At 50.0% G+C, this 24,802-nt stretch overlaps 2 protein-coding genes across 2 annotated transcripts; one reads left to right on the top strand and one right to left on the bottom strand.

Moving 5' to 3' along the window:
* Positions 1-5,777: 5,777 nt before the first annotated feature.
* Positions 5,778-9,853, bottom strand: LOC120649298 (protein trichome birefringence-like 33). The gene is made up of 5 exons (XM_039926060.1): positions 9,414-9,853; positions 7,728-7,899; positions 7,094-7,293; positions 6,696-6,854; positions 5,778-6,558 (listed from the first exon to the last, which is right to left on the bottom strand). Exons 1-5 carry the CDS (start codon positions 9,851-9,853, stop codon positions 6,219-6,221), a joined length of 1,311 nt encoding a protein of 436 aa, XP_039781994.1. The 3' UTR covers positions 5,778-6,218.
* Positions 9,854-20,271: 10,418 nt separating this feature from the next.
* LOC120649297 (protein FLX-like 1) lies at positions 20,272-24,717 on the top strand. The gene is made up of 4 exons (XM_039926058.1): positions 20,272-20,906; positions 22,200-22,372; positions 23,079-23,188; positions 24,294-24,717. Exons 1-4 carry the CDS (start codon positions 20,362-20,364, stop codon positions 24,384-24,386), a joined length of 921 nt encoding a protein of 306 aa, XP_039781992.1. The 5' UTR covers positions 20,272-20,361; the 3' UTR covers positions 24,387-24,717.
* The last annotated feature ends 85 nt before the right edge of the window (positions 24,718-24,802 follow it).

Below are 24,802 nucleotides of genomic sequence, written 5' to 3'. Positions count from 1 at the left end.
TGGGTGAGGGAGCTTCCAGCGGAAGGCTTGCGCCCGCGCCCGCGTGACACGTGGCGGCTCCGGACCCCTCCCGAGCAGCTAGCTGAGCCGAGAGCTCACGGGGGTCCGGATAGGCACGTGGAGGTCCAGGACCCATCTGCGGGAGTCCGGATGGCACGTGGAGGTCCCGGACCCACCTGCGGGGGTCCGGATGGCACGTGGAGGTCCCGGACCCACCTGCGGGGGTCCGGGTCCGCGGCCACAGGTACTGAGTATTTCCACCTCTAGGACACGTGGTGACACCGGACCCGTCCCCGAGCGGGAAGCGGGTCCGGGACCGTTGGTCCGGTGAGATGGAGTCGGACCCCAGGGGTCCGGCTGCTCAGCTCCTTAGGGCGTAGTTACGGATAACTACGCGAGTCTTGGCACAGTAGGAGTGGGTACCCCAGTTGCAGGGTACCGACAGAGGCCCCCGGGCCCGCCTCGGGAGAGGCAACGAACCCGCAGGTGGGGCCACTACTGTGAGCAACTTGGCTGCTTCTGGCGCCCAGCGGTGCGCGCCGCAAGGGTCTTGCCCCGTGTCGTCCATCCTTTGGGTCACCTGCTGCATCATCACGTTTGGACCTGCACATGACTCAAGGTAGATGCTTAGTAGCGTGCCCACGGGTCCCAAATCCTGTTGGCTGTAATCCTTTGAGATAGACAGCTAGGTTCAGTGAACGGAGCTCAAGGGGCCGGCCTTTAGGTTAAGAGTAAGTCCGGACCTTCAGGTTCCCAGTCCTAGGTACTACGGCACTCATTCAGAGGAGGTGGTGCGTGCAGGCTTAGGGTACGGAACCAGGCTAAGCGGCTACACGGCTCCGGACCTCCCCGGAGAATGAGTGCGCTTCCCAGAACCTGCAGGTTCCCAGGAGTCCGAACCCCTCTCTTCCATGAGGGGTCTCGAGCTAAGTCACTAACTAGCCAACTCAATTCGGACCACAACCACCGCACAAGAGTAAGAAGCCACGTGGGGGTTAGCGAAACAGAATGCGTAGATCGAAATTGGAATGTAACATCCTTAGAGGCGAACTGAGAATAAACTTTTCCTTTATAACTAGATGTACATGAAATGTGCGATGTAAGCCAGAACACGGGTTTATGAGGCCGGAGCTGTCCGGGTCTCCGGGCCCCCAGTCTTAGGTACTACGGTACTCACCCTAGGGAGGTAGAGCATGCAGGCTTAGGGTACGGAACCAGGCTAAGCGGCTACACGGCTCCAGACCTCCCCGGAGGGTGAATACGCTTCCCTGAATCTGGTTCGCAGAGGTCCGGACCCCTCCACGGGGGAGGCTCACCGGACTGGACCACACGGAAGTACTACATAGTTACAAAGGAAAAGGTTTTATTCCCTGCTGGGCCTCTAAGAGTAGGACTTACAGAGATGTAGAGTCGGGGGTACGACCGGAGTCGGCTTTCCGCCGGAGAGAGCCACTAAAGCCGGCTTTCCGCCGGAGCGGGCTTGGTGCGACCGGAGTCGGCTTTCCGCCGGAGCGGGCTTGGTGCGACCGGAGTCGGCTTTCCGCCGGAGCGGGCTTCCTCACATGAGTGAGTTATGCTGCGAGCTGGGATTTGTCGCTCCGCCGCTCGCAGCTTGTGAGGGGGCCCTTGACGGGCGCCCTGACTCTTGCCGACGTGCAGCGCGCGCCGCTGCCGACGGTGGCTGCTCCACGGGCACGGTTGCACCTGGCGCAGGAAGGCGAGAGGCGTGTGGTGCGGATGACGCCACACCCTCCGTCATCTCCAAATGTCGTCGTGGTGGGAGTGCTCAACCACCCGAGCCATGGAGATGGGCAAGAGATGAGCTAAAACTAGCTAACACTCCCCCTATCTGGCGCGCCAAATGTCGTGGCGCTGCAAACCACGGCCGGGTGGCGGAAGGCACCCGCCCTAGCCCAGAGGGTGTGTACTCAGGGGGTAGCTAGTCTTAGATCGATCTCACTCAAGAACACGAGGAACACAGCAGGATTTAGAGTGGTTCGGGCCACCGGAGCGTAATACCCTATGTCCACTATGTGTTGTATTGCCTTCCCACGAGAGTGAGAAGGTGCGAGAGCTTGAGTCTTGAGAGAGTCTGAGCCTCCCTGTTCTAGCGGGTGTGCTCTCCCTTTTATATGTCCAAGGGGAGCACGTACACTGAGCGGGGCCCCGACATGTGGACCCGGCGATGTATTATAAACTACACTTTGGCCTTCAATGCCTCAGATCCGGAGATCTTGTCGTCGGCTTCCGTGCGTAGCTTCTGACCAGGGATGGTCTTGAGCTGTCCTGTCAGAGTAGAGTCTAGCCTCTGCAGCCGCGCGTCGAGGTCATGATGAAGCGCCGAACTACTGACTCAGTCCACTGTAGCAGTGTGCACTGTTGCTCCAGTCAGTAGCTGGTCATCATGACTCGTCGCGCATGCGCACGGCGCTGAGTCTTTAATGCTTGTCTTGGTAAATGACGAGCCGCGTCGGTAATTGGCGATCCATAGTGCGGACTGACAAAAGCTGCCCCGTGCCCAGAGGCAGCAGAGCCCACCTCAACCACTCGCACTTAATGCGGGTGGGTGAGGGAGCTTCCAGCGGAAGGCTTGCGCCCGCGCCCGCGTGACACGTGGCGGCTCCGGACCCCTCCCGAGCAGCTAGCTGAGCCGAGAGCTCACGGGGGTCCGGATAGGCACGTGGAGGTCCAGGACCCATCTGCGGGAGTCCGGATGGCACGTGGAGGTCCCGGACCCACCTGCGGGGGTCCGGATGGCACGTGGAGGTCCCGGACCCACCTGCGGGGGTCCGGATGGCACGTGGAGGTCCCGGACCCACCTGCGGGGGTCCGGGTCCGCGGCCACAGGTACTGAGTATTTCCACCTCTAGGACACGTGGTGACACCGGACCCGTCCCCGAGCGGGAAGCGGGTCCGGGACCGTTGGTCCGGTGAGATGGAGTCGGACCCCAGGGGTCCGGCTGCTCAGCTCCTTAGGGCGTAGTTACGGATAACTACGCGAGTCTTGGCACAGTAGGAGTGGGTACCCCAGTTGCAGGGTACCGACAAATACCATGGTTCACAGTCACAATAATCGACCACAGCAAATCCATAAACCGGCGAAACTAAAAACATCGGGTTAATCACAACAACTGAACCCCAGCAACATGCCAACAAAGAAAGGAGGAGGCTTGGGGGTCGATTTCACCTTGGGGTGCTCGGAAGAGACAAAGGAACCCAAAGAACAGGAAGAAGAGGAAGCAGATGCGGTCCGCACCAAACCCTATGTGACCACCGGCATCGAGGAAGAAGCGCGTCGCCCGGAGTCCCAGCGAGGAAGGAGGTGCGTCGCCGAGTACAAGCACGACCGCGGCGGGGGAATGGAGAGGAAGCCGCGGGGAACGAAGCCGTGCTCGCCGCACACTACTGCCAAACCCTACCTGGTGTCTCACGGTACTGGAGTGAGGGAGAGGGGATGGGAAAAATCGGCGAGAGGGAGGAAGCTTCACTTTATAGGCCATGGATTTCGCGGAGGAGGGATAACGCGAGAAGTTTCACTGTTCCCGCCCGAGCCCGTGCGAGCCACCCGCCGCCGGCCGAAATCGTCCGCCTTGTGCCGCACGGAGCCGAGCTCCCCAGCTACGCCGATTTCTTGTGTACGCGAGCAGCTAGGCCGAGGGGGCGGTTTTGGCCCCTGTAGGTAGGCCGGGGGAGATAAAAGTGAAGCCAAATACTGGACTGCCGAGAGCGCAGCGGAGCCCACGAGCCACCCATCAAACACGCCCTAAACATTAGCACTGACCAACTGTTCTCTCTGCTACCTGTAGGAGTGAGCAGTAGCTAACTGCAGCAGCGGCGAAGTCGTCGTCAACAGCCTAAACCAGGCCCTGCCGCGGCCTGTTCTCTCCTGTGTCGACTGTCGCAAGGACCCATGCATGAGTAATTAGTGATTGACGCGCGCCCTCACGCGCGGCGGCAAAATGCGCGGTAATTTGTACGATATTATCAGCACGTAAGATGCTAGATGAACTGGTAGGAATATTATTACATTGAGTAGATTGATACATCGGTAGCCTAATTAATCTATTAGTAGATTGACAAAACTACTACCGATAGAGGTTTGAAAAGTTTCAGATTACGTCGGTAGTGGTTTGATACTTTTTAGAGATTGGATTTATGAGTAGATTGGCTACAACTACATGGTGTTTCGGTAGCGTTTGGGAAAGCGTCGACGTCCAGGGTATTTTTCTTCGCTGCGTCGGATTATCTAGGCTAAAATTTAAGCTTTTTTACGCCGCACACTAACGTCCAAAGAAGAATGAGAATCAATTTCAAAACAAACTTAACGACCTGCATCTGACTGCTCGCCAGCTCGAGATGCAGTTGACGGCGTGAACAAAAGGACAGCAAGAAGCAAGATGTGTGGGCATGAACCACTGGAAAAAAGAAGTGCACGCAATAAAGCAGAAACCGTCAATTAAATCAACCCATGGGAACCCTAAGGACAACAGGAACTGCATCTGCAGTTGCTCACGGTCACAGGAAGGAACATTGTACTACTGCCAAAAAAAAATTTGAAATCTCAACGGCAAACACGTCCTGCGTTGCAAACTAGTACACCGCAACTGCTGCGCGCATGCGCCGGGACACAAGATTAAATCAGGTACGGGAAAAGCAACAGCACCTCAAGGCAACAGTCCAAAAGAGCAAGCAAAGAGAATCGAAAGGCACCAAAATACACGTTGTTCACCATAGGCTGTGTTTAGATCTGTAAAAAAGTGGTAAAAAAAGTCACATCGGACATTGTAGTATATTGTAGCACTTTTCGTTTGTTTGTGATAATTATTGTCCTACCATAATCTAACTAGGCTCAAAAAATTCGTCTCGTCGCGTACATCAAAACTATACAATTAGTTTTTTATTTACCTACATTTAATGCTTCATGCATAAGGCAAGAGATTTAATGTAATAGGTAAATAGTGAAGTTTGGAGAGAGAAATTTTAGAACTAAACACAGCCATAGATAGGAAGAACAAAGAAAGTGAAAGGGACTTAACCAAGAAGGCAACGAGAAGGGGAAAAAAAGGAAAGGTAAAGAAGGGGACAGTGAATCGGAGAGCGTATTTATCCAGCGGCCGGAGCAACTGAGGCGGTAAAAGAAGAGGCCACGGCAGCAGCAGCAGCAGCAGATGGAGCACGCGTGCAGGTTGCACCCCGAGAAGCAATGACGCGTCGCGGGGAAGGCACCAGCCCATACCAATCAGACGGTAGAACAAGTTCCTCTTCCTCTGACGCTACCTGAAACCGTTTTTATTTGGATCAAACAATGACCGGACTTGCAACGTCACACTCACGGTTAAGTATATGTCGTGACCAACAAATGTTACATCTCCACTCTGACGACAGCGAGGGGGCTCGGAGCAAACTAACTAGTCAGTGTGTTCGGCTCTGGGCCTTGTGCATATAGTTTACCCTATTGTTTGTCTTCAGGCCCACTCCGCCCGGCCAGATTCCAACGTTCGGTCCATCAAACAAACAAATCCGATACAAACGAAGGCCCAACCATTTCATCAGAACACCGCGCTTAAACGCCATCTTTTGTTTTTGTGTGCGGTTTGCACATGAGGGTAGGGAATGCAATTGGGAGGCTCACTGTCTGCTAAGCATGCTTGTACTCTTAGACCTGGCCGTCATGTTTGGCTTGGTGCTCCTCCTGTATTCTTGAATGTAAACATTTTAAATCTCAATTAATAGATCTCCTACCTTCCACTCAAAAAAAAAACGCCATCTTTTGTTTCTTGAACAAACACGACCATCTTTTGTTTCTTCAGTAGTATACAGATAACAAAAGGGGTTCAAAAAGCTTCTTATGACTAGAAGCGTATACAGAGGGTCACCAGGTGCAATTTAGCACTCATGTTCAATAAACGAATCGTACATCAATAACGCCATGCCGCGTGGAAGCTTTACCGAGAAAGTATAGACAAGTGGCCTTACATGAACTACAGCAGAGCTTCCATGTCTCGTGTACCGTGTGTATTCTTCAGAACGTTGGACCTATAAGATGTCAAGCTAACTATTCTCCAGCATACCAAGGAGTGCCTCCAAGATGACATGCTATGCTCCCAGTTCCAGCTCGATCGTGCAGTTCAGGTTCAGCAACTTATGTTCAGTCATCATTCATCAACTGGGAAACGTCGGTGTGTATCATCAAACCCTCCAGATGCCCCAACCTTAGCTCAAGGGAAAAAGAGCTTGGAGTAGAGCAGCTCGTTCCATGTGTCCTGGAGCCCTGGAAGGCACCAATGTGTGCAATCCGCGTAGCTCTTAGGGTTTGCGATCTGCTCCGGGGTTAGCGGGTTCCACTGCTTCTTGTAAATCTGAGTGTGCGCGTCCTTCCTGTATTCAGAGAGCTGGGTGATGTTCACAACCCCGACAGGGATCTTAGACGTGCCAAACACTTCCCCGATGACGCGCATCAGGCCCTTGCTGGTGCCTGGTCCCCAGTAAGACAAATCTTTTATAGGAGTTGTCTGGTTGTAGCAGTTCCCGTCAGTATCTTCGCCCCAATCTTTGCTCCTAATGACAAAAAGACAAGAACATATCAATCGTAAGCATGCCAGTTCTTCTGATAGTTGAAACATAGAAGTGTTTTTTTTTCTAACAATAATGTCCATGGAAAGTTTGAATTAGATTATACATTTCGGCTGACGTACCTGGTATGAGTGGGTGACATAGTAACGAAAAACACTCTTGAAGTCTTGGGGTTCATGTTGTTCTCAACCCATTTCAGCACAGCGTTCAGCACCATCCCATAGGCTTCCTCTGTTTCCATTTCTAAGATGTCCTTGTTTTTATCTTCAAAAGAGTTTTGCCTGGAATCAAAAGGTGTTAAGGATAAGAAATATGGCTGAAGTACCATCAGAAAAAGGTTTGTCTTAAACAGACAGTGGGATTATAGTTTCACCATTATGTAAATTGCAGAAGGGCAACTAAATAGATATTATTTCTTCCAACTGTCAGATTCCATGACTAGTCTTATTTGTTTATTTACTAGGGAACTTCCATCCCGACAGACAGCGAAAGAAATTGGCCAGTAAAGGAATATACTTACAAAATTTTCATCTTTTGCCCAGTCATCCACCAAAGGTAGGTGTTGAATACCAAAATGTCAGCCCCCTTCCAAAATTTTGCATGTTTCTCAATTGATGTTCCCCTTACAATTCGATCCGCAATACGGTGCACCACGGCATCATCAGAATTTGACTCGGCCAGAAAGGGAGCCCAGTAGAACTCAATGGTGGCATTATAATCCTAGAAACAGTGCAGCATTAAGCTTTTCAGCATGGATGAAACAAAAGAAGAAGAAGATGTAGCCCAGAAGCTAGAAAAGAAGCAGATAAAAACAAAAGTGTAAATAACTTTTACTCATTTGCTAGGAAATACATAAGCATTTATTAACCAGAGTTTGTCCAATCCTTCCTAACAGCTCTAGTGATCTTTTTATGATGCAAAAACAGTAAGAGAACATATTACTGGATACATTCATATCAAAATTCAAAAGTTACTGTACAAGAAAAGGAAAGAAAAGAATGTCAAATGCCTTAGTAGAAAATTAAACAAAGTTATCTTTGGTGATTGCAGTAGCTCACTAAGCATAAAGAAATGCCGCAACACATTCTGAGCAATGCCTCATGCTTTCTTACAGCTTTGATTTGTTATGTGGAAAGATACAAACAAAGAAATACCTTTGCTCTGAAAACTGTGAGCGAATCAAATGTCTCCATGGATTTGGAGCTCTCGGGGATGAGCCGGTGCAGGAGGCAAACCAGTGATACATATTGCCCACGGTTCAAGGAATCTCCAACAAACAGCATGCGCTTGCCCCGTAGCATCTCTAGCATTAGAGTTGCGTTAAAGCTGAGAATTGCAACAAAAAAAACACCTTCCATTAATAAATAGTACAGAAACTACAAGAATTTAACAGAAGAGGTTGCAATGCACAAGAAACTCCATAGCATGCTTAACACAGATTGTAGTTGTGTCCCCATTGCAGTCCATTCATATAAAATATTACCAAGGAATAGCAATGCTATCACTCCGGCTGGCCCTTGTACATCCCATATCTTAAGTCGTATGACTGTATCTGCATCTTTGAGTGACCGAGTCCAAAGGGTCACTATAACAAACAATATAAGATCACACAATTTCTTAAATTCCATGCCACGTACCACCCTCAGGACCCTCACACGTGACATCAATTGCAGTACAGGAGTTTTTGAAAGGTGAGAGAATGGGGTTCGATAGCAACAAGGCACCAAACGGCGCGCAACAAAACACCAAAAACACGCATCAGTACAGTATTCTCGCGCAATCGTAGACCGGATCCACAGAAAAGGTGAGTAGTGGAGGAACCCAAGCCCGTACAAACGGAGGCTCCGTCTCCATCCACGGCTGTACGGGGCCCACCGTACAAAGAGGACCACCCCGTCCGGCTGTGGCCGGCCGGCCCCTCTGTGGCATGCTCGCTTGAACCCCGCGCTCCCACGTGACGGCCTGCGCCCTTGCTTGCCCGGCGGCACGCAGGCCGCAGAGCTAGGAGTCAATAGCCTCGAGGACCCGTACGGAGCCAGGGCGGCCACACAACTGGAGCCCTGAGCCCTCTCATGCGATGCGAGACGCCTCGTCAAGTGGATCGCACGCCTCTCTTGGAGCGCCGGCAGGCCGGCCGGAGACCGTCACCGCCGGCAAGGAGGATGATCCCGTACGGTAGACGGGGTTGGCGCCTCCGCTCTGGCCCGCCTAACAACCCACACATCAATGCATCTGGTTGCCGACGTTGCCGTCCAGGGCTCCATGGCGGCAGCCGCACGCGTCGCCGCATGGACAGATACGCCCCGCCGCGTGGCTCGCTCTCGCCCCACCGCGCAGCGCCCACACATGGTCTGCTACCAAACAGAATACCAATACCCCACCGGCCGCGGCAGGGGCCACCGCGCTCGCCGCCGCGCCTGGAGCGGAGCCTGCGCCGCGTGCCGGGCGCTTGCTACCGGCCGCGCTCCCGGATCGGATGGTCCAGAACGAAGCGTATGCGGAGTTGCGGACAAGCCAGGCCACCTCGCCGTTTTTCGCCGGGTCCGTTCCAATTCGAACCGGCCGCTCCAGCGACACGTTTCCATCGCATGTCGTGTTTCATTTTCCTTTTTTTCTTTTGAGATGGGGTTATCCTCCTTTTGAGGAAGAACTAACTAGCTCCAAATGAAAATTTGAAACCTTTTTTTAAAAAAAAATGAAACAAGCGCGCTCGATCCGATCCGGCCCGGATCAAGATCCTAATTCACAGCAAATTCATTCCGGATCGGCATCGCCGCCATTGCCCACACACTCACGCTCGCGGCAAAACGAAGGGGAGGAGGAGAAAGCTTGAGGTTTACCTGGGCAGCGAGCACCCGCGCGGCTGCCACCGCCAGTGCTGGTACGCCTTGTCGGGGCGGCCGTGCGCCTGGCACGTGAGCTGCGGCTGGATGTAGGGGCACTCCTCCTCCCGGTACCACGGCCGCGCCGCCTCGTCGTACACCCACTCGCCCTGCCCGACGTCGCACCCCGCCGGCGCCGCGCCCACCGCGAAGGGCAGCCGCGCCGCGGCCCCGCGCACCCCGTGGTCCCGGGGGAGGAGCGGGCGGCTGATCTGGCCGCGGCCGGCGCGGTGGCGCGGCGGCGGGCGGTGGAGGAACGGCTGGTGCAGCGTGGAGGAGAAGTCCTTGAAGTAGAGCACGGAGACGAAGGTGATGAAGGCCAGGGTGAGAGCGTAGGACGTCAGGAAGGGGCTCCGGCCCCTCCCGTTGCCGGAGTGCTGCGCCTTCATCGTCCTCATCTGGCGGGTGGAGCGCGAGGCCCCTGCCTCCCCGGCTCCTCCCTTCTCTAACTAACCTCTCCTCCTCCTCCTACCCGCGCGCTCCCTCCTTCCTCGCCGCTCCTCCTGCTGGCATCGCAGGACTCGCGTGCAATGGAGATGGAGACTGGTAGCGGCCGCCCCGATCCCTGATCTGATGCTAGGAGTCTGGGATCTGAGAGAGGAGCAGGAGGAGGAGGAAGGGGAGGGGGGCGAGGAGAAGGAACTGGAGGAGCAGCTGCAGCCGCTTTTCTTTCGCTTTTGTTTTTTTGGTGGAGTAGTAGTAGGCTTTCTTTCCTCCGAGTTTAGGTGGTGGGGACAGCTAGCTGATGAGTGGGTAGCGGAGGGAGAACTAACAAGATTGAGTGCGACCCAGCTGTTGTTGGGCTATTAGTTGGGAAAATTGCGTCACGAGCAAACCCGGCGTCGACTGCTCTCTGCAAATGACCTGATTAGGGTAAGATACTCCGTACCCCCCGGGTTTTACGGCAAGTAAGTAATTATTGGAACTCCTTTCGTCTCTGTTACCAGAGTCAAATGGTAAGCTATAAATATTTTTTTTTCAAAGTTTTGGCACCACGTTCTCCATCCGATTTTGTATTTGAGACGAGCAACAACTTGGGCGCGCTGGAGCAGCATTGGTCACCCGGGCGACGCAACAGTTGAGCGCATCAGCTCGGAGCTTGGACCATGCTGGAAAGGGAACTGATACGGGGTAGGCCCGTTGTTACGCGTGAGATCCATATGCTTGGAGTTCCAGGGATGGCTAATGAAGATGGCGACCGGCGATTAATGAAGCCCCACTCCCACCGACTCGGCCCATGCCAATCTGCACACAAACAGCACGGCTCTCCCGGCCACAGCAAATTGCCCCAGCATTGTGTCGGAAACACAAATCTTTTATTTTTACCATCGATACGCACACCATGCATTGCTTCCGATTCCTTGTAGGAAACGGCACAGGCCTAATTTTGTTTGAATCCCCGGTGCCGAAATTTGAAGGTTAGGTCGGGTGGATGTGAAATGACCCAGTGATCGAAAGGAAACGCCGCCAATCATATCCGATCCTTTCAATCCTGTCGGTACAATTCGAGGTTTTGTGCAGCACTACTGCACTGGACTGGAGCACGGAGCATTCTGCCTCTCGCGAGGAGCCGACGATCACTGCGCTGATTAGCAGCAATGTTTTGCCTCTTTCTTCCTTCCTGCAGCGCTAGGTAATGACGGGCCAAGTAAAGCCATCATCCTCTTTCGTACCTCTAGCGGCGACGTCGTGGAGGATTTCCGAACACGACGAGACTGGCATTGACATTGATGGCGCGTAGCTCAGGATCCGTGTCTTCACGCTGCGGTCTGAATTCGGCTGCTTCTACCGTGCGACCAGAGTCGTCGGCAAACGTAGGGTCGGGGGCCAACCTGTGCGGTCCTGCCTGCCCCGGATTTTCAAGGAATTTGGTGGAGATTCGAGGGACCAAAGTCAACACGAAACCATAATCCCACACGTCTCCTGCTCCCAACCGCTAACAAACAGTCAAGATAAATGCCGCTTGAACCGACACGACAGGTGTCGAAAAAGGAAACTCTGGGCCGGATGAGGCCCAAACTGCCGTTGTCGTTGGGCTTTTCTTGTCGAGGGAGATGATGGGATTGTGTATTGGAAAAAATCCTTTTTGTCTTCTTGAACTTTAGGCTGAGTCCGCTTTTTCTCCTTAGACTTTGAAACTAGTTGACCAGCCTCCTCGAACTCCCGAAACCAGTAACATGGGTGCGATTATTGTCGGTACCTCAGGACTGGGGTACCCCCTTGTCGGTACCCCAGGACTGGGTACCCCCTCTTGTTATATCTAGGCAAGGGTCTCGTAGTTATCCTTAGCTACGCCCTGACGGCCGAGCAGCCGGACCCCTGTGGTCCGGAGCCCAACTCTCCCGGCAAATGGCCCCGGACCCGCTCCCCGCTCGGGGGAGGGTCCGGTGACGCCACGTGTCCAGGAAGGAGGTAGCCCTCCGCCGAAACCGCTGGGGGCCCCGGACCCCCGCCGGGTCCCGGACCCCCATATACTATCCGGACCCCTCAGCGGGTGGAACCGACACCCCGCCTGGGTCCGGAGCCGCCACGTGTCCACAGGTGCTGGCACGCGCGCGGTACCGCTCGGCTTCCACTGGGAGACTCGCCTACCTACCGCATTCAATGCGGTAGACGGAAGTGCGCCTTGCCACAGCAGAGCTCGAGGCGGCTTTTACCAGGTTGCACTGTTGATCGCATGTTACCAAGGCGTATAGTACAGTCGCTGGCACCGTCCACGCCGCGTATGTCAGTCTACTATGCCAGTTGGACACGACGGCTCGGCTTCGCCCGTTATGACGCCTACACGGTAGACCCAACAGTCTACGCCGCAAGCTACATTGCCCCAACGGGCGCCTCGTCGATGGGACAAATAATGACTCCCCTCGGTCAGAGAGTCTACAGGGCAATGAAGCATATCCGAGAAGAGATCCTCGCCCGCTGTAGCTCCATTTGAAGCTTCCTGTACAGTATACTATATGTGACATCCCAGCCTTAAGTGGGCCAGTGGGCCGAGTTGAACAGTGTGGGGACGGTGTACTGTAGCAGACGTGGTACTGTAGTGTCGGAGCACTGTTCATCGCGGGACACTGTAGCGCGGACTGATGATCCCATACTGGAATCGGAGGAAGGAGCAGACCAGCTTAAATAGCCGATCGCGGGAAGCTAATTAATTCCGGATCGATCCTTTTTGCGCGAAGCGAGGACAAAAGCGCAAAAGGATTAATTAGTAGGTGTGGTTTACTCAACTTGCAGAGTAGATCTTAGCCGTTATCCCGGGCCGGGTCGTTACAGTATACATCCACATTAGACCCACCTGTCGGGGTCTAACGACTGTGTACGCGTTCCCTTGCTCTATAAAAAGGAGACGCCCGTTAGGAAAGAAGAGAAGCCCCAGCGGGGCAGAGGATAGACTCATTCATGCTAAGAGCAATTCATCTCACAGTGGATGTAGGGTATTACGCTCCGGCAGCCCGAACCACTCTAAATCCGTGTGTTCTTGCATTCTTGCCCCGAAGCTAGATCGGCCTAATAGCTTAGCACTTCCCCGAGTACTCCCCCTCGGGGAAAAGGCGGGTGCTTTCCGCCACCCGGCTGTGGGTACCCCAAAAGCCCACGACACCCCTCTTGCTATGGCAAGACTCGTGTAGTTATCCGTAACTATGCCCTAAGGAGCTGAGCAGCCGGATCCCTGGGGTCCGGCTCCATCTCACCGGACCAACAGCCCCGGACCCGCTTCCCGCTCGGGACAGGTCCGGTGTCACCACGTGTCCTGGAGAAGAAAGTGCTCAGGACCAAATCGGCCGGGGACGCCGAACCCCCCGCGGGGTCCCGGACCCCCATATACTATCTGGACCCCTCACTAGGAGGGAACAGACACCCCGCCTGGGGGGTCCGGAGCCGCCACGTGTCCGCAAGCACGCGCGCGGCTACCAAGCTTCCTCTGGAAGACTTGTTCACCTACCGCATTTCATTTAATGCGGGTGGTTCAGAAGTGCTCTGCCGCAGCAGAGCCCGAGGAGACTTTTGACAGGCTGTACTGTTGGTCGCGCGTTACCAAGGTGCACAGTACAGCCGCTAACACCACTTACGCCACGCGCGTCAGTCCACTACGCCAGTTAGACACGACAACTCGGTGACAGAGTATCATAATGGCTACGCGGTAGACCCAACAGTCTACGCCGCAACCTACACTGCCTCAACGGGCGCCTCACCGATGGGAAAGGAGAAGACCCCCTCGGTCAGAGAGTCTACAGGACGATGAAGCGTATCCGGCAAGAGATTCTCCATCACTGTAGCAACATTAGTGTCTATTTAGTATAGTATATCTCCTTTTTGGGCCCACCTGTCGGGGTCCAACACCTATGTACGCGTCCTCCTTGTACTATAAAAGGGGGACGCCCGCTAGAGAATGACTCAGGCCCGGTGGGGCAGAGGATAGACTCATTCATACAAGTGCAATACACCACACAGTGGATGTAGGGTATTACGCTCCGGCGGCCCGAACCACTCTAAATGTCGTATGTTCTTGCGTTCTTGCCCCCGAGCTAGATCGGCCTAATAGCTTGGCACTTCCCCGAGTACTCCATCTCAGGGAATAGGCGAGTGCGTTCCACCACCCGACTGTGGGTACCCCAAAAACCCTACGACATTTGGCGCCGTCCGTGGGGAAGGTGCAAGCATCGGTCAGATCTCCGCTCACTTCCTCGTCTCTGAGGTTGAGCTCATCCTCTGCAACAACGACGAGAAGATGAAGAAGGGCACGGCGCCACCTGCGCCGCATGCCCCAGCACCGAAGCGGCACTGTCCTCGGTGCGGTGGTGCATGGTAGCGGCGTCTGCTGTGCGTCGCCACTGCAACACCTCAGAGACGGCACAGTGGTGTGTAGGGGCGACGCCTGCTGCGCGTCGCCCTACGCCATTCCAGTGTAGGCTCAAGGTTTTCTCTCAAGCAACCACTCGGGGTCTCCCGCGGCGGCACAGCGTCGGCTCGAGGTTCCCTCTCAAGATGGAGCCTGGAGCCGGAAGGATGTCTGTCGCCTTCACCCTCGCCCGGCTCAAGCCATCCTTGGAGCTGCTGCAGACAGGTGTCAGCCTCCGTCGCCAGGCGTGGGGGCTCTGTTCCAGCACCAAGGCGAAGCCGGCGAACGACTGCCCTTCTCCACGCTCTGTGCTCGTCCAAACGAGCACCCGTCTTTCCGTTGCGCCAGGATGTCAAGCTGGTTTCAGCGCATCGAGGGCGGCCATCGGGCTGGCTTCCGGCGGCAGCTGGCAACGGCAGGGCCACCCCATTCAAAGCCAAAGAAGTTGTTCTCATGCAAACTAAGCATGAAATGGTTCTTGTGCAAAGGAGGGTCCTGCAAGCTCCCGATGTGATGCTGGATGATGCTGTATAAGCGCGTCTAGGGCGCCTCCGCCCCCAACAGCAGAGGAATTTCCAAGGTGGTAGTCCCACTCCGGCAGGGAAGTACACGCTTTACGAATGGCAGCTGTAGGTTACCGCTACGTAGGATTGAGTGTGATTCTCCTTTGTAATGATATGGTGCCTACTTGTGGTCCAGAGCGGTAAGGTCCGCCCTTGTAAACCCGACCTCTGGCTTCATCGCGCAAATAGGCGACGCCAGCAAGTGGTCCAGAGCGGTAGAGGCCCGCCCTCGTAATCCCGACCTCTGATGTACACCACGAATCAAGCAATAAAGGAGATTTGCTTTCTCAGTCCTATCTTTACGTTAACTTAATGACATTTGTCCGTTCAGCTTGCATGTTTCTTTCCCCCGAACAGAGTTTCTCTTTTGTTGCTAACAATCCAAATTAAGTTGTTGGCTTGTGGTTGGGTAGGGACACCCCTTCGAGCTGGAGTGCAGTTCGGAACTCTAGGGACCTGCTCAGGAGAAGTGGTGCTCGTATCCTGGGGTAGAGAAGCTCTGCGTAGCTTAGCCTGGTAATGTACCATAAGCCTACGTACTTCACTGCCCTGTTACGAGTCCCCTAGTATCCGAGACTGCTGTCCCAAGAGGTCCCGGGCTCCCTTCTAGTATAAGGCCTGGTTCCCTACACCTTACTGCAAGGTCCGGTGGCGTAATTCACGGGATCGTCAACAACGCTCCAAGTCCACTCCGGTGGCCCGCTCCGGCGGAGACCGCTCGCCACGGTCGCCCCAAGTCCACTCCGGTGGCCCGCTCCGGCGGAGACCGCTCGCCACGGTCGCCCCAAGTCCACTCCGGTGGCCTGCTCCGGCGGAGACCGCTCGCCACGGTCGCTGCAAGTCCACTCCGGTGGCCCGCTCCGGCGGAGACCGCTCGCCACGGTCGCCTGAAGCCGGGTTCGGGGAAGTAGTGCTTGCTCCTTGGGCAGTTAGAGGTCCGCTTAGCTCGGTTCCGTACACTAAGCCTGCACCTTCGCCGCCCTATGGAGAGCACTCTAGTACCTGAACCTGGCGACAATTGCTACGGCCTTGAAGGGGTCCGGAGCACCCGCTCTCAACATGGGCACGCCAATGCAATCAGCATTGCGTCATGATAATGGCCCCACCTGCGGGTTCGTACCTCTTCCGAGGTGGGCCCGGGGGCCACTGTCGGTACCTCGGGACTAGGTGGGGCCATTATCTGGTACCCCCTCTTGCTATGGCAAGACTCGTGTAGTTATCCGTAACTACGTCCTAAGGAGCTGAGCAGCCGAATCCCTGGGGTCCGGCTTCATCTCACCGGACCCGCTTCCCGCTCGGGACAGGTCCGGTGTCACCACGTGTCCTGGAGAAGAAAGCGCTTAGGACCAAATCGGCCGGGGGCCTCGGACCCCCCGCGGGGTCCCGGACCCCCATATACTACCCGGACCCCTCACCAGGAGGGAACAGACACCCCGCCTGGGGGGTCCGGAGCCGCCACGTGTCTGCAAGCATGCGCGCGGCTACCAAGCTTCCTCTGGAAGACTTGTTCACCTACCGCATTTCATTTAATGCGGGTGGTTCAGAAGTGCTCTACCGCAGCAGAGCCCGAGGAGACTTTTGACAGGCTGTACTGTTGGTCGCGCGTTACCAAGGTGCACAGTACAGCCGCTGACACCACTTACGCCACGCACGTTAGTCCACTACGCCAGTTAGACACGACAACTCGGTGACAGAGTATCATAACGGCTACGCGGTAGACCCAACAGTCTACGCCGCAACTTACATTGCCTCAACGGGCGCCTCACCGATGGGAAAGGAGAAGACCCCCTCGGTCAGAGAGTCTACAGGACAATGAAGCGTATCCGGCAAAAGATTCTCCATCACTGTAGCACCATTAGTGTCTATTTAGTATATTATACCTCCTTGTTGGGCCCACCTGTCGGGGTCCAACACCTATGTACGCGTCCTTCTTGCACTATAAAAGGGGGACGCCCGCTAGAGAATGACTCAGGCCCAGCGGGGCAGAGGATAGACTCATTCATACAAGTGCAATACACCACACAGTGGATGTAGGGTATTACGCTCCGTCGGCCCGAACCACTCTAAATGTCGTGTGTTCTTGCGTTCTTGCCCCCGAGCTAGATCGGCCTAATAGCTTGGCACTTCCGCGAGTACTCCCTCTTAGGGAATAGGCGGGTGCGTTCCGCCACCCGGCTGTGGGTACCCCAAAAACCCTACGACAATTATATATCGCTGAAGGCGATGTTTCCTCAAACTATCGCCTTAAGGACACCTCTGGATACTAATTTGGGCCGCAATTAAGCCCATTAACACTACGCGTTATGCTTCCATCTAGAAAGAAGATTCTCTCCATGCAATTGATGATGTCACCCACATGCTTGTTAATTCGTAACTAAAAAAAGCTATAAGTATTAAACTGAGCATCAAAATAAAATTTGAATTGCACCATTATCTTTCTTGTAATAAGATCTTCAAAACAAGACTACACTTGGCCATGTGTGTATGATATTTTTTAAAATGTATTTTTTAAATACTTAATAAAGAATTTCGAATACTAAGAACAAATATTTTAACAACACGAACAACTGATTATTTTATACGAACAAAAAGGTTAAGCATAACAAACAAATAATAATACACAACGAACAAAATATTACGCATCGCGAACATTTGATTGCATAGGATAATAATAAAAAATAGATATCACGAATAAATTAGTCAACATCACGGAATAATTTAATCTACAAAGCGAACAAAAAATAATGGGTCAGTTGGATCCATGCCACTACAACTTCTTGAAATTGGATTTCATGTTGAAATCCATGCCATTGAGTGGCATGATTTTGAACATGAAACCCAATTTCACGGAGTTCTGGTGGCATGAATCAAATTTTCCCAATAATATAATGTTACAAACAATTTGTAATACGATGATAAATAGTTTTACATGAGGATAAATGCATCTATGTTGTAAAAATATATTTTTATAAGCATAATTTTTCATCACGAATATATAGTTTGTATAGTATATAATCTAATTAAAGATATATTTAATAATATACAATCATAGATTGATGAAAGGAAGTAGAAACAAGTTTAAAAAATATAAAGATACAAATCAAGATACAAATAAAAAAGAAAAGAAGTAAAACAAAATGAGAAAGGGAAATATTTTGTATATGCATGGGTACAATAAAAAATATGAAAAGAAAAGGAAAAGAATGTAGAAAAAAAATAAAATAATAAGAAAAGAAAAAAGAAGAAAAAACTACTCACATGACCTAATCATGGGCTGCATGCATGCACATGCAAAAATAAAGAAAATAAAAATAGTGTGTAAATTAGTAATAATAAGAAAGAAAGGTGAAGGAGAAAGAAAGAATAAAAATAAATGTTTCATAGTAAATTTGCAGCGTGCATGCGTGCGTTCATATATAAAAGTCGCAAGTCTGTAACGCATATGTGCATATATATATGGATATGAATAGCAAATCTGCTTACTACATGCTACCAATGAAAATGTTATTAGACTGAAATCAATCTCATCTGCCCAATAACCAGCTTCATGCGATGGATCCTTAAATTATATATAGTCGTTCTGGAGAAAGAAGCAAACAGAAATAAAAATTAGAAAAGAAAGTAACATCCCTATCTGAGGAGACGTCACATGCATGTTTTTTTTTCTCTCTCACCAACTGCATGCACATGACATGATTACCGTGGGCCATGAGCTTTTATGCTGTCTGCATATATTATTCCGGTGGATAGTTTAGACAACAAAACGGGTTGCAGGAATGACTATTGGGCCAAATACTCTAAATAAACAGCCCAAATCAGATGCTCCCGCCTTCAGGCGATGGATTTGAAATTTGTAGCGTGGGCGATGTATAGCCATCCCGCAGTAACATGACCTCCTTGAGTAGGTTTGAGGGCGGTTTTACTATTTTTCTTTTATATTTATTTTAACTAAATCTTTGAAAAATTATAGTAAATAAAAAAAAATCATAAAATAGAAAATCCAAATTTGTTGGACTCCACATGACTAGATATACACCGTTAACATATTATATAGTATATTTTAATACAATTTTTTTTCTATATCTTTTTATATATACTTTTCTATAATTAATTCATAGCTACAATTTCCGTCATCCAATTATTGTGAATTTTTTATGGTGAGCTAATCATTGTATGATTGAGCTGTAATAAAAATTTTATGATTATTAGATCATGTATGACTGAGTTATAGATTTATCTGGGTTTATCTATAGATTCGTCTAGATTTTTCTATAGATTTATCTAGTTTATATAGATAAATCTATAGATCAGTCAAACATTATCCAATAATTATAAAATTTTTACTACAACTCAATCATATAATTATTAGTCCGCCATAAAAATTTCATCATAATTGGATGACGAAAACTGTAGCTATAAATTAATTACAGAAAAGTATATATCCAAAGATATAGATAAAACTTTATACTAAAGTATACCATATAATATATTCATTGCGTATATCTACTCATGTGAAGTCCAACAGAATTGGATTTTCTATTTTATAATTTTTTGTGATTTATTATGATTTTTCAAAGATTCAGTTAAAATAAACATAAAAGAAAAATAGTAATACCACCCTCAAACCTGCTCAAGGAGGTCCTGCGACTAAAGATGGCAACGGGTAAAATCCGCGCGGATATCAACTTCGTAAACCCGTATCCGCGCCCGCGCCCACAACCCGCAACGGGTAGAAAATGATACCCGTACCCGCTATCCGCGGATACCCGCATACCCGCAAGTTTTAGAAAATCAAGCACACAAACACATTTTAATAGCATGTAAATATTAATATGCACCTATATATCTCAATATTAATAAATTATAACCTAATAATCAACACGTCAACACCATTTATTTAAGGAAACAAATAAATTTTAGCAAATAATGAACTAGTCTCATACATAATACATCACAAAAGTCATTATTTGCGGGTTTGCGGATTCGGGTATCAATTTTTCAAACCCGTTTGAAGATATCCGTTGGGTTTAGAGTTGTACCCGCGCCCGTACCCGCGGGCACAAACTCAAACCCGTATCCGCGCCCGTCGGGTTTGGTATCCGCGGGTACGCGGATATTTCGTACTCGTTGCCATCCTTACCTGCGACCGGTTTCGGGAGTCCGAGGAGGCTCGTCGGCTGGTTTCAAAGTTCAGAGAAGAAAAGCGGACTCGACCAAAAGTTGAGGAAGATAAAAAGGACTTTTTCCTTGTGTATTTGTGTGTGCGTGACAGTGTGTGGGCCGCGGTGATTGTAATGAATGTATGAGACCTCCTGGCCCATACGATCCAGCAAATTCAGCCCACAAAAGCCCAAAAGGTAGACCAGCTAGCGTCGACGGTGCTCGTCCTCGTCTTCCCCTTGCTTCCTTCCCGTCTCGCCGAGGCGAATAACCAATCCGACTCCGACCCCAATCCCCAGCGCGGCGACGCCAGCCAGGCAGCCACCACCCCCCGCCGCCACCGATGGCCGCGCGGCGCGGGCCCCACGTCATCAGCCTGCACGATCCCAACCCGCCCCTCCTCGGCCGCGCGCCGGGGCCCGCGGCGGCCGCCGCGCCCGCGCCGGGCCCCGCCGCGCACCCCGCCTTCGCCGCCATCGAGCAGCGCCTCGTCGACCGGGACCTGGACATCCAGGAGCTGCTCGTCGACAACCAGCGGTTCGCCGCCACGCACGTCGCGCTCCAGAAGCAGCTCATCTCGGCGCAGCACGAGCTGCGGGCGGTCTCCGTCGCCGCCACCAGGGCCCGCCTCGAGCGGGAGGGCGAGGTGCACGCCCTGGCGGAGCAGGCGGCGCACATCGAGGCCGAGGCGCGGGCCGTCGCCGCGGCGCGCGCGGACGTCGACCAGGTGCACGCCGACATCCAGGTGCTCGCTGCGGCGCGCTCCGAGCTCGTCAACCGGCTCCAGGGACTGCGGGAGGAGCTCGCGCTCAAGAAGGTCGAGGCGAGTAAGACCGGTGCCGTCCGGGCGCAGATTGAAACCATGCGCCGGGAGATCCAGAAGGGCAGGTATCGCTGTTGGTTCAATTAACCACTTACAATAGCACCAGAGCATTCCACATCTTTATGTAGGACATATCTGTTGCACAGCTGCTCTTCATACCTGCTGATAAGTCTGCTTCAGAGAGCTCTCATGCACGCACAGCATCCGGTAAAAGATATACACTGTCAGTATGCCAGTTACACTACACCTAGGGTCTGTTTAGTTCATTTTGCAAAAAAAAATTGCAAAGGAATCTTGGTCATTTGAAGTACTAAATGAAGTCTATTTGCAAAAAAATTTACATAGATGGGTTGTAAATCGCGAGACGAATCTAATGATGCTAATTAATCCATGCTTAATCAATAATTAGCGGATGGTTACTGTAGCATCACTGTTGCAAATCATGGATTAAGTAGGCTCATTAGATTCGTCTCGCGATTTACAGCCCATCCATGCAAAAAGTTTTGTAAATAGACTTCATTTAGTACTTCAAATTAGTAAGATTCCGTTGTAAAATAATGCGTTTACGGCGTTTTTGCGTTTACATGTAAAGAACTAAACAGGGCCCTAGTTTGCTTACAACAGACTAGCAATGCCTTGCAAGGCAACGTTGGAAGGTTGTCCTTTTAGATGCTTAATGAATAATAAGTTGACAGCCTGGTAACGCTGCCATGATTACATTTCCTAATTGATGCATCCTCGATAGAATGATATGTCAGGTGGATTTGCAGCAGTAGCGTCCCATTACACATGGCAGCAAGTAACAACTTTCATGTTGAAATGTTTCCAGTGGGCAAGAGAGTGTAGCGCACAACACTTGTTTAGGCCAAATAATGAACCTAGTAGCCTTGTAGTTTTAAAATAAAAGGGGCATGCTTAATATGTGAACTATTTGGAGCCTGCAACTGGCAAAAGGCGAACTATTTGGACCCAGGATATTTTGGCGCAAACACAAAAGGTTCAAGCTTGAGCCCGTGAACAATAAGCAAAATTCAACCAAGAATGAAGTGTGTTGTGGCTGCATGTTCTGCAAAGATCTTATCAGCTCATTTCTACCAATCCATTGATCTGCCACTGAATATCTACCAACCCACCTGAAGCTCACTAGTCCTTCCGCTCGAAAACATTAATCACAGTGAAATGCACTAGGGGTCCATAAACTTTTCATGAATTCGCAACTAGGTCCATAAACTATCAAAGTGAGGATCTGGGTTCTTACACTTTTGAAGTGGTTTGCTCCAAGTGACAATCTGGGTCTATGATTGGACCTAGAATGGATATATTGTTTTTCTCTGATGTCTTTCACATAATATTTACAGATCTGCAGTTGATTTCGAAAAGAAGGCACATTCTGATAACCTTGAGCAAAGTAAAGCGATGGAGAAAAACATGATCGCTGTGGCTAGTGAGATAGAGAGGCTTCGAGGAGAACTTTTAAACGCTGAGAAAGGGACCCCTACTGTCAACCCAGCAGCAGCTGTTCCTAACTCTGGTATCATACTGAATCTGCTTTGAGTATATTATCACTTCCCTTTTAAGTAGAACTTAAGTTTTAAGGGACAATAGGCTTAGGCGCTTAGCATATTGGCCATATCACCATATGGCATTTCAGGCTGTTTGATGCAAAAACCAATTGCTTTCAGCTGCCTAGGCCAACTTGCTATTGCAGCATGACTTTTTGAAATCTGTACAAATTCCAATTTCACTTATTGTAATAGCTCCAAAAAAGCTTTCAACTAATCTTAGTATCCTGAAGCACTGTATAAACCTATAAGTGCATTTGAAAATACTAATGGAGCTACTTGTCCCATGAATTTACTAATTTATGGCCTGTTGTAGTTCCACCGGCTTAACAAGGTTATCTAACCGGCAAGCTATTGGCTCTATGGTGGATAAGGGGATAAAACTAGCTTCTCATAGGAATCAAAGAAACCGTTTGGTAATACTAACACAGTAGCATTAGGCTATTGTCTTATACGAGGGCTGGTTACTCGAGTGGGCCCTGGGCACTATTCAGAAGACTAACCCTACATCTTTTGGTTTCTTCAAACAGATGTGCTTTAACTTAATTAAGAAACCAGCTTTTTAGCCCACTTTTTAGCCTGGAGGATTTATACTTGAAGCTAGATCTGACTTCAAATTGCATTAACTTTCTCGTGTATTTGTTCTGAACAAGTTATTTTTTAATCCTATCTCAGGATATCCTGCAGCTTATGGCAATTCTGAGGCAACATATACCGCGATGTATGGCAATCCTGATGCAACATATGCTGCACAGTCTTATCCCGATGCTTATAGCACTAATCAGGTTTGCTTACTTATTTGCTTATATTTGCTTTAGTTTTTCTGAACTGCAACATTTTTTGCCTGGATTAATAAACTATAGCCTGTTGAATCACACCAATGAAAATACGATTCCAGAATTGATTTCTTATTTGTGTTGTTCAATTTCGAAGCACAGCCATTTATTTTTGGATGGCTAGTGGTCAACTCTTTATCTCTTCTATTTTTCTTTTTTATGTGATATTTCTCATTTTTTACCTTTAAAATAGGGTTTATATATCTTTCCTAGTACACTGAAAATTTTGTTTCCTGTCCTTTGTGCATTTGAACTGGATCTCTAAATAATATTTCTTGTTGTTTAGTATTTCTTGAATTCTCTTTTTTATCTGTAACTGTAAGTTGTGTAGATTGGCATGATCACTTTATTTTACACATTCCCCAGTTAAATAACCTCCTTAGTTGACATACTACTACTCTATAGTTGTAGTGGTCTGTGCTATTTAGGCTCTTACTTATGGGAACCACTTGCATTGCATGGTTGCATCAGAAACATAACTATCCTGTTGGGATTAATTTCTGGAAAGATGCCTGTAGACATGTATACTGCTTCAAGCCTTCCACTATTGGCATCACACTAACTGTGATAATGTCATCTGATGTGACTCTAGATATTTTTGGTCTGTCAATATTCCCTGTTTCCTAAACAGAGTGTTTGACGTTAATATATTTTGCCAAAAACGAGTGATAGATTTTTTTTTTAATTTTTGCTTTGCTGCGCTACGCTTTTGGTTGTAAAGACTAAAGAGAGCCTTCTGTACTTTGTTATCAAAATAGGAGCACGCTCATTTGTTTGGTATTTTGTTGGTAAGGCCATTAGTTCTGGCACATGTTCAGCACTACTTATGGGTGATGGACTTTGTAATTTCGTTGCTTCATTAAGTAATGATGAAATTCGAGCGTGGTCGCTACTGTGGAGAAAGAACTTTATTTTTTTTATTTTAAAATTGGTATTTTCCCAAGACATCTTTAAAATAAACACCGCTTAATATAGCAAGCAGCTCAACCGAAAATTGGCCTTGAATCTGACATTCACATCTCTCTCTCGTTTTTTATATATATATAAATTACAGGCTCATATGCACACTCAAGGCAATTCTCATTACATGGGTCAACCTGTTTCCTATGGACAATATGAGAGCCAGCACACCAATGTCCAAAGATGACTGCCAACTCAAGATAGCTTTGACTTGCCAATGTAAAAGGATAGTCGCAGAGTCAGCCAAATTATGCATGTTAGAGATGTTCATTACATGGAACTATGGAAGTGCTGGAAGTCCTCTTGTTCATGTTTTTTTTTCTGGTTAATTTGTTCCAGAATGTATGAGGTGGATTTTGGAGCAAAAATCTTTCTTGCCTCACGTTGTACTAGCCAGATGATTCATGAGTTAGTTCTGCAAATCGGCGGTGTTATTCAGGGATGCTGAATAGCTGATGACTCGAACTTGCAGTCATTTGTACCTATGAATGGATGACATCTTTGCTCGCCGAGATCAAGTTTTGTTGCTGTTGCCTGCGAGACTTTGAAAATTCGCTCCTTTTTTATGCCCAGCAAAGAAGGCCATAGCATCAGTACATTCAT

The sequence above is a fragment of the Panicum virgatum genome, chromosome 9K (genome assembly GCF_016808335.1).
Source record: "Panicum virgatum strain AP13 chromosome 9K, P.virgatum_v5, whole genome shotgun sequence".
Taxonomy (NCBI): Eukaryota; Viridiplantae; Streptophyta; class Magnoliopsida; order Poales; family Poaceae; genus Panicum; species Panicum virgatum.
This window is presented reverse-complemented; position numbering and strand designations above follow the sequence as displayed.

What these genes read in the sequence shown, in the direction of transcription:
- LOC120649297 (XM_039926058.1), top strand. Translation starts at nt 20,362, where the DNA reads ATGGCCGCGCGGCGCGGGCCCCACGTCATCAGCCTGCACGATCCCAAC. An exon ending in CGGGAGATCCAGAAGGGCAG is followed by an intron (nt 20,907 to 22,199) that starts GTATCGCTGTTG and finishes TAATATTTACAG; the next exon opens with ATCTGCAGTTGATTTCGAAA. An exon ending in AGCAGCTGTTCCTAACTCTG is followed by an intron (nt 22,373 to 23,078) that starts GTATCATACTGA and finishes ATCCTATCTCAG; the next exon opens with GATATCCTGCAGCTTATGGC.
- LOC120649298 (XM_039926060.1), bottom strand. Translation starts at nt 9,853, where the DNA reads ATGAGGACGATGAAGGCGCAGCACTCCGGCAACGGGAGGGGCCGGAGC. An exon ending in TCACAGTTTTCAGAGCAAAG is followed by an intron (nt 7,294 to 7,727) that starts GTATTTCTTTGT and finishes CACTGTTTCTAG; the next exon opens with GATTATAATGCCACCATTGA. An exon ending in ATGTCACCCACTCATACCAG is followed by an intron (nt 6,559 to 6,695) that starts GTACGTCAGCCG and finishes TTTTGTCATTAG; the next exon opens with GAGCAAAGATTGGGGCGAAG.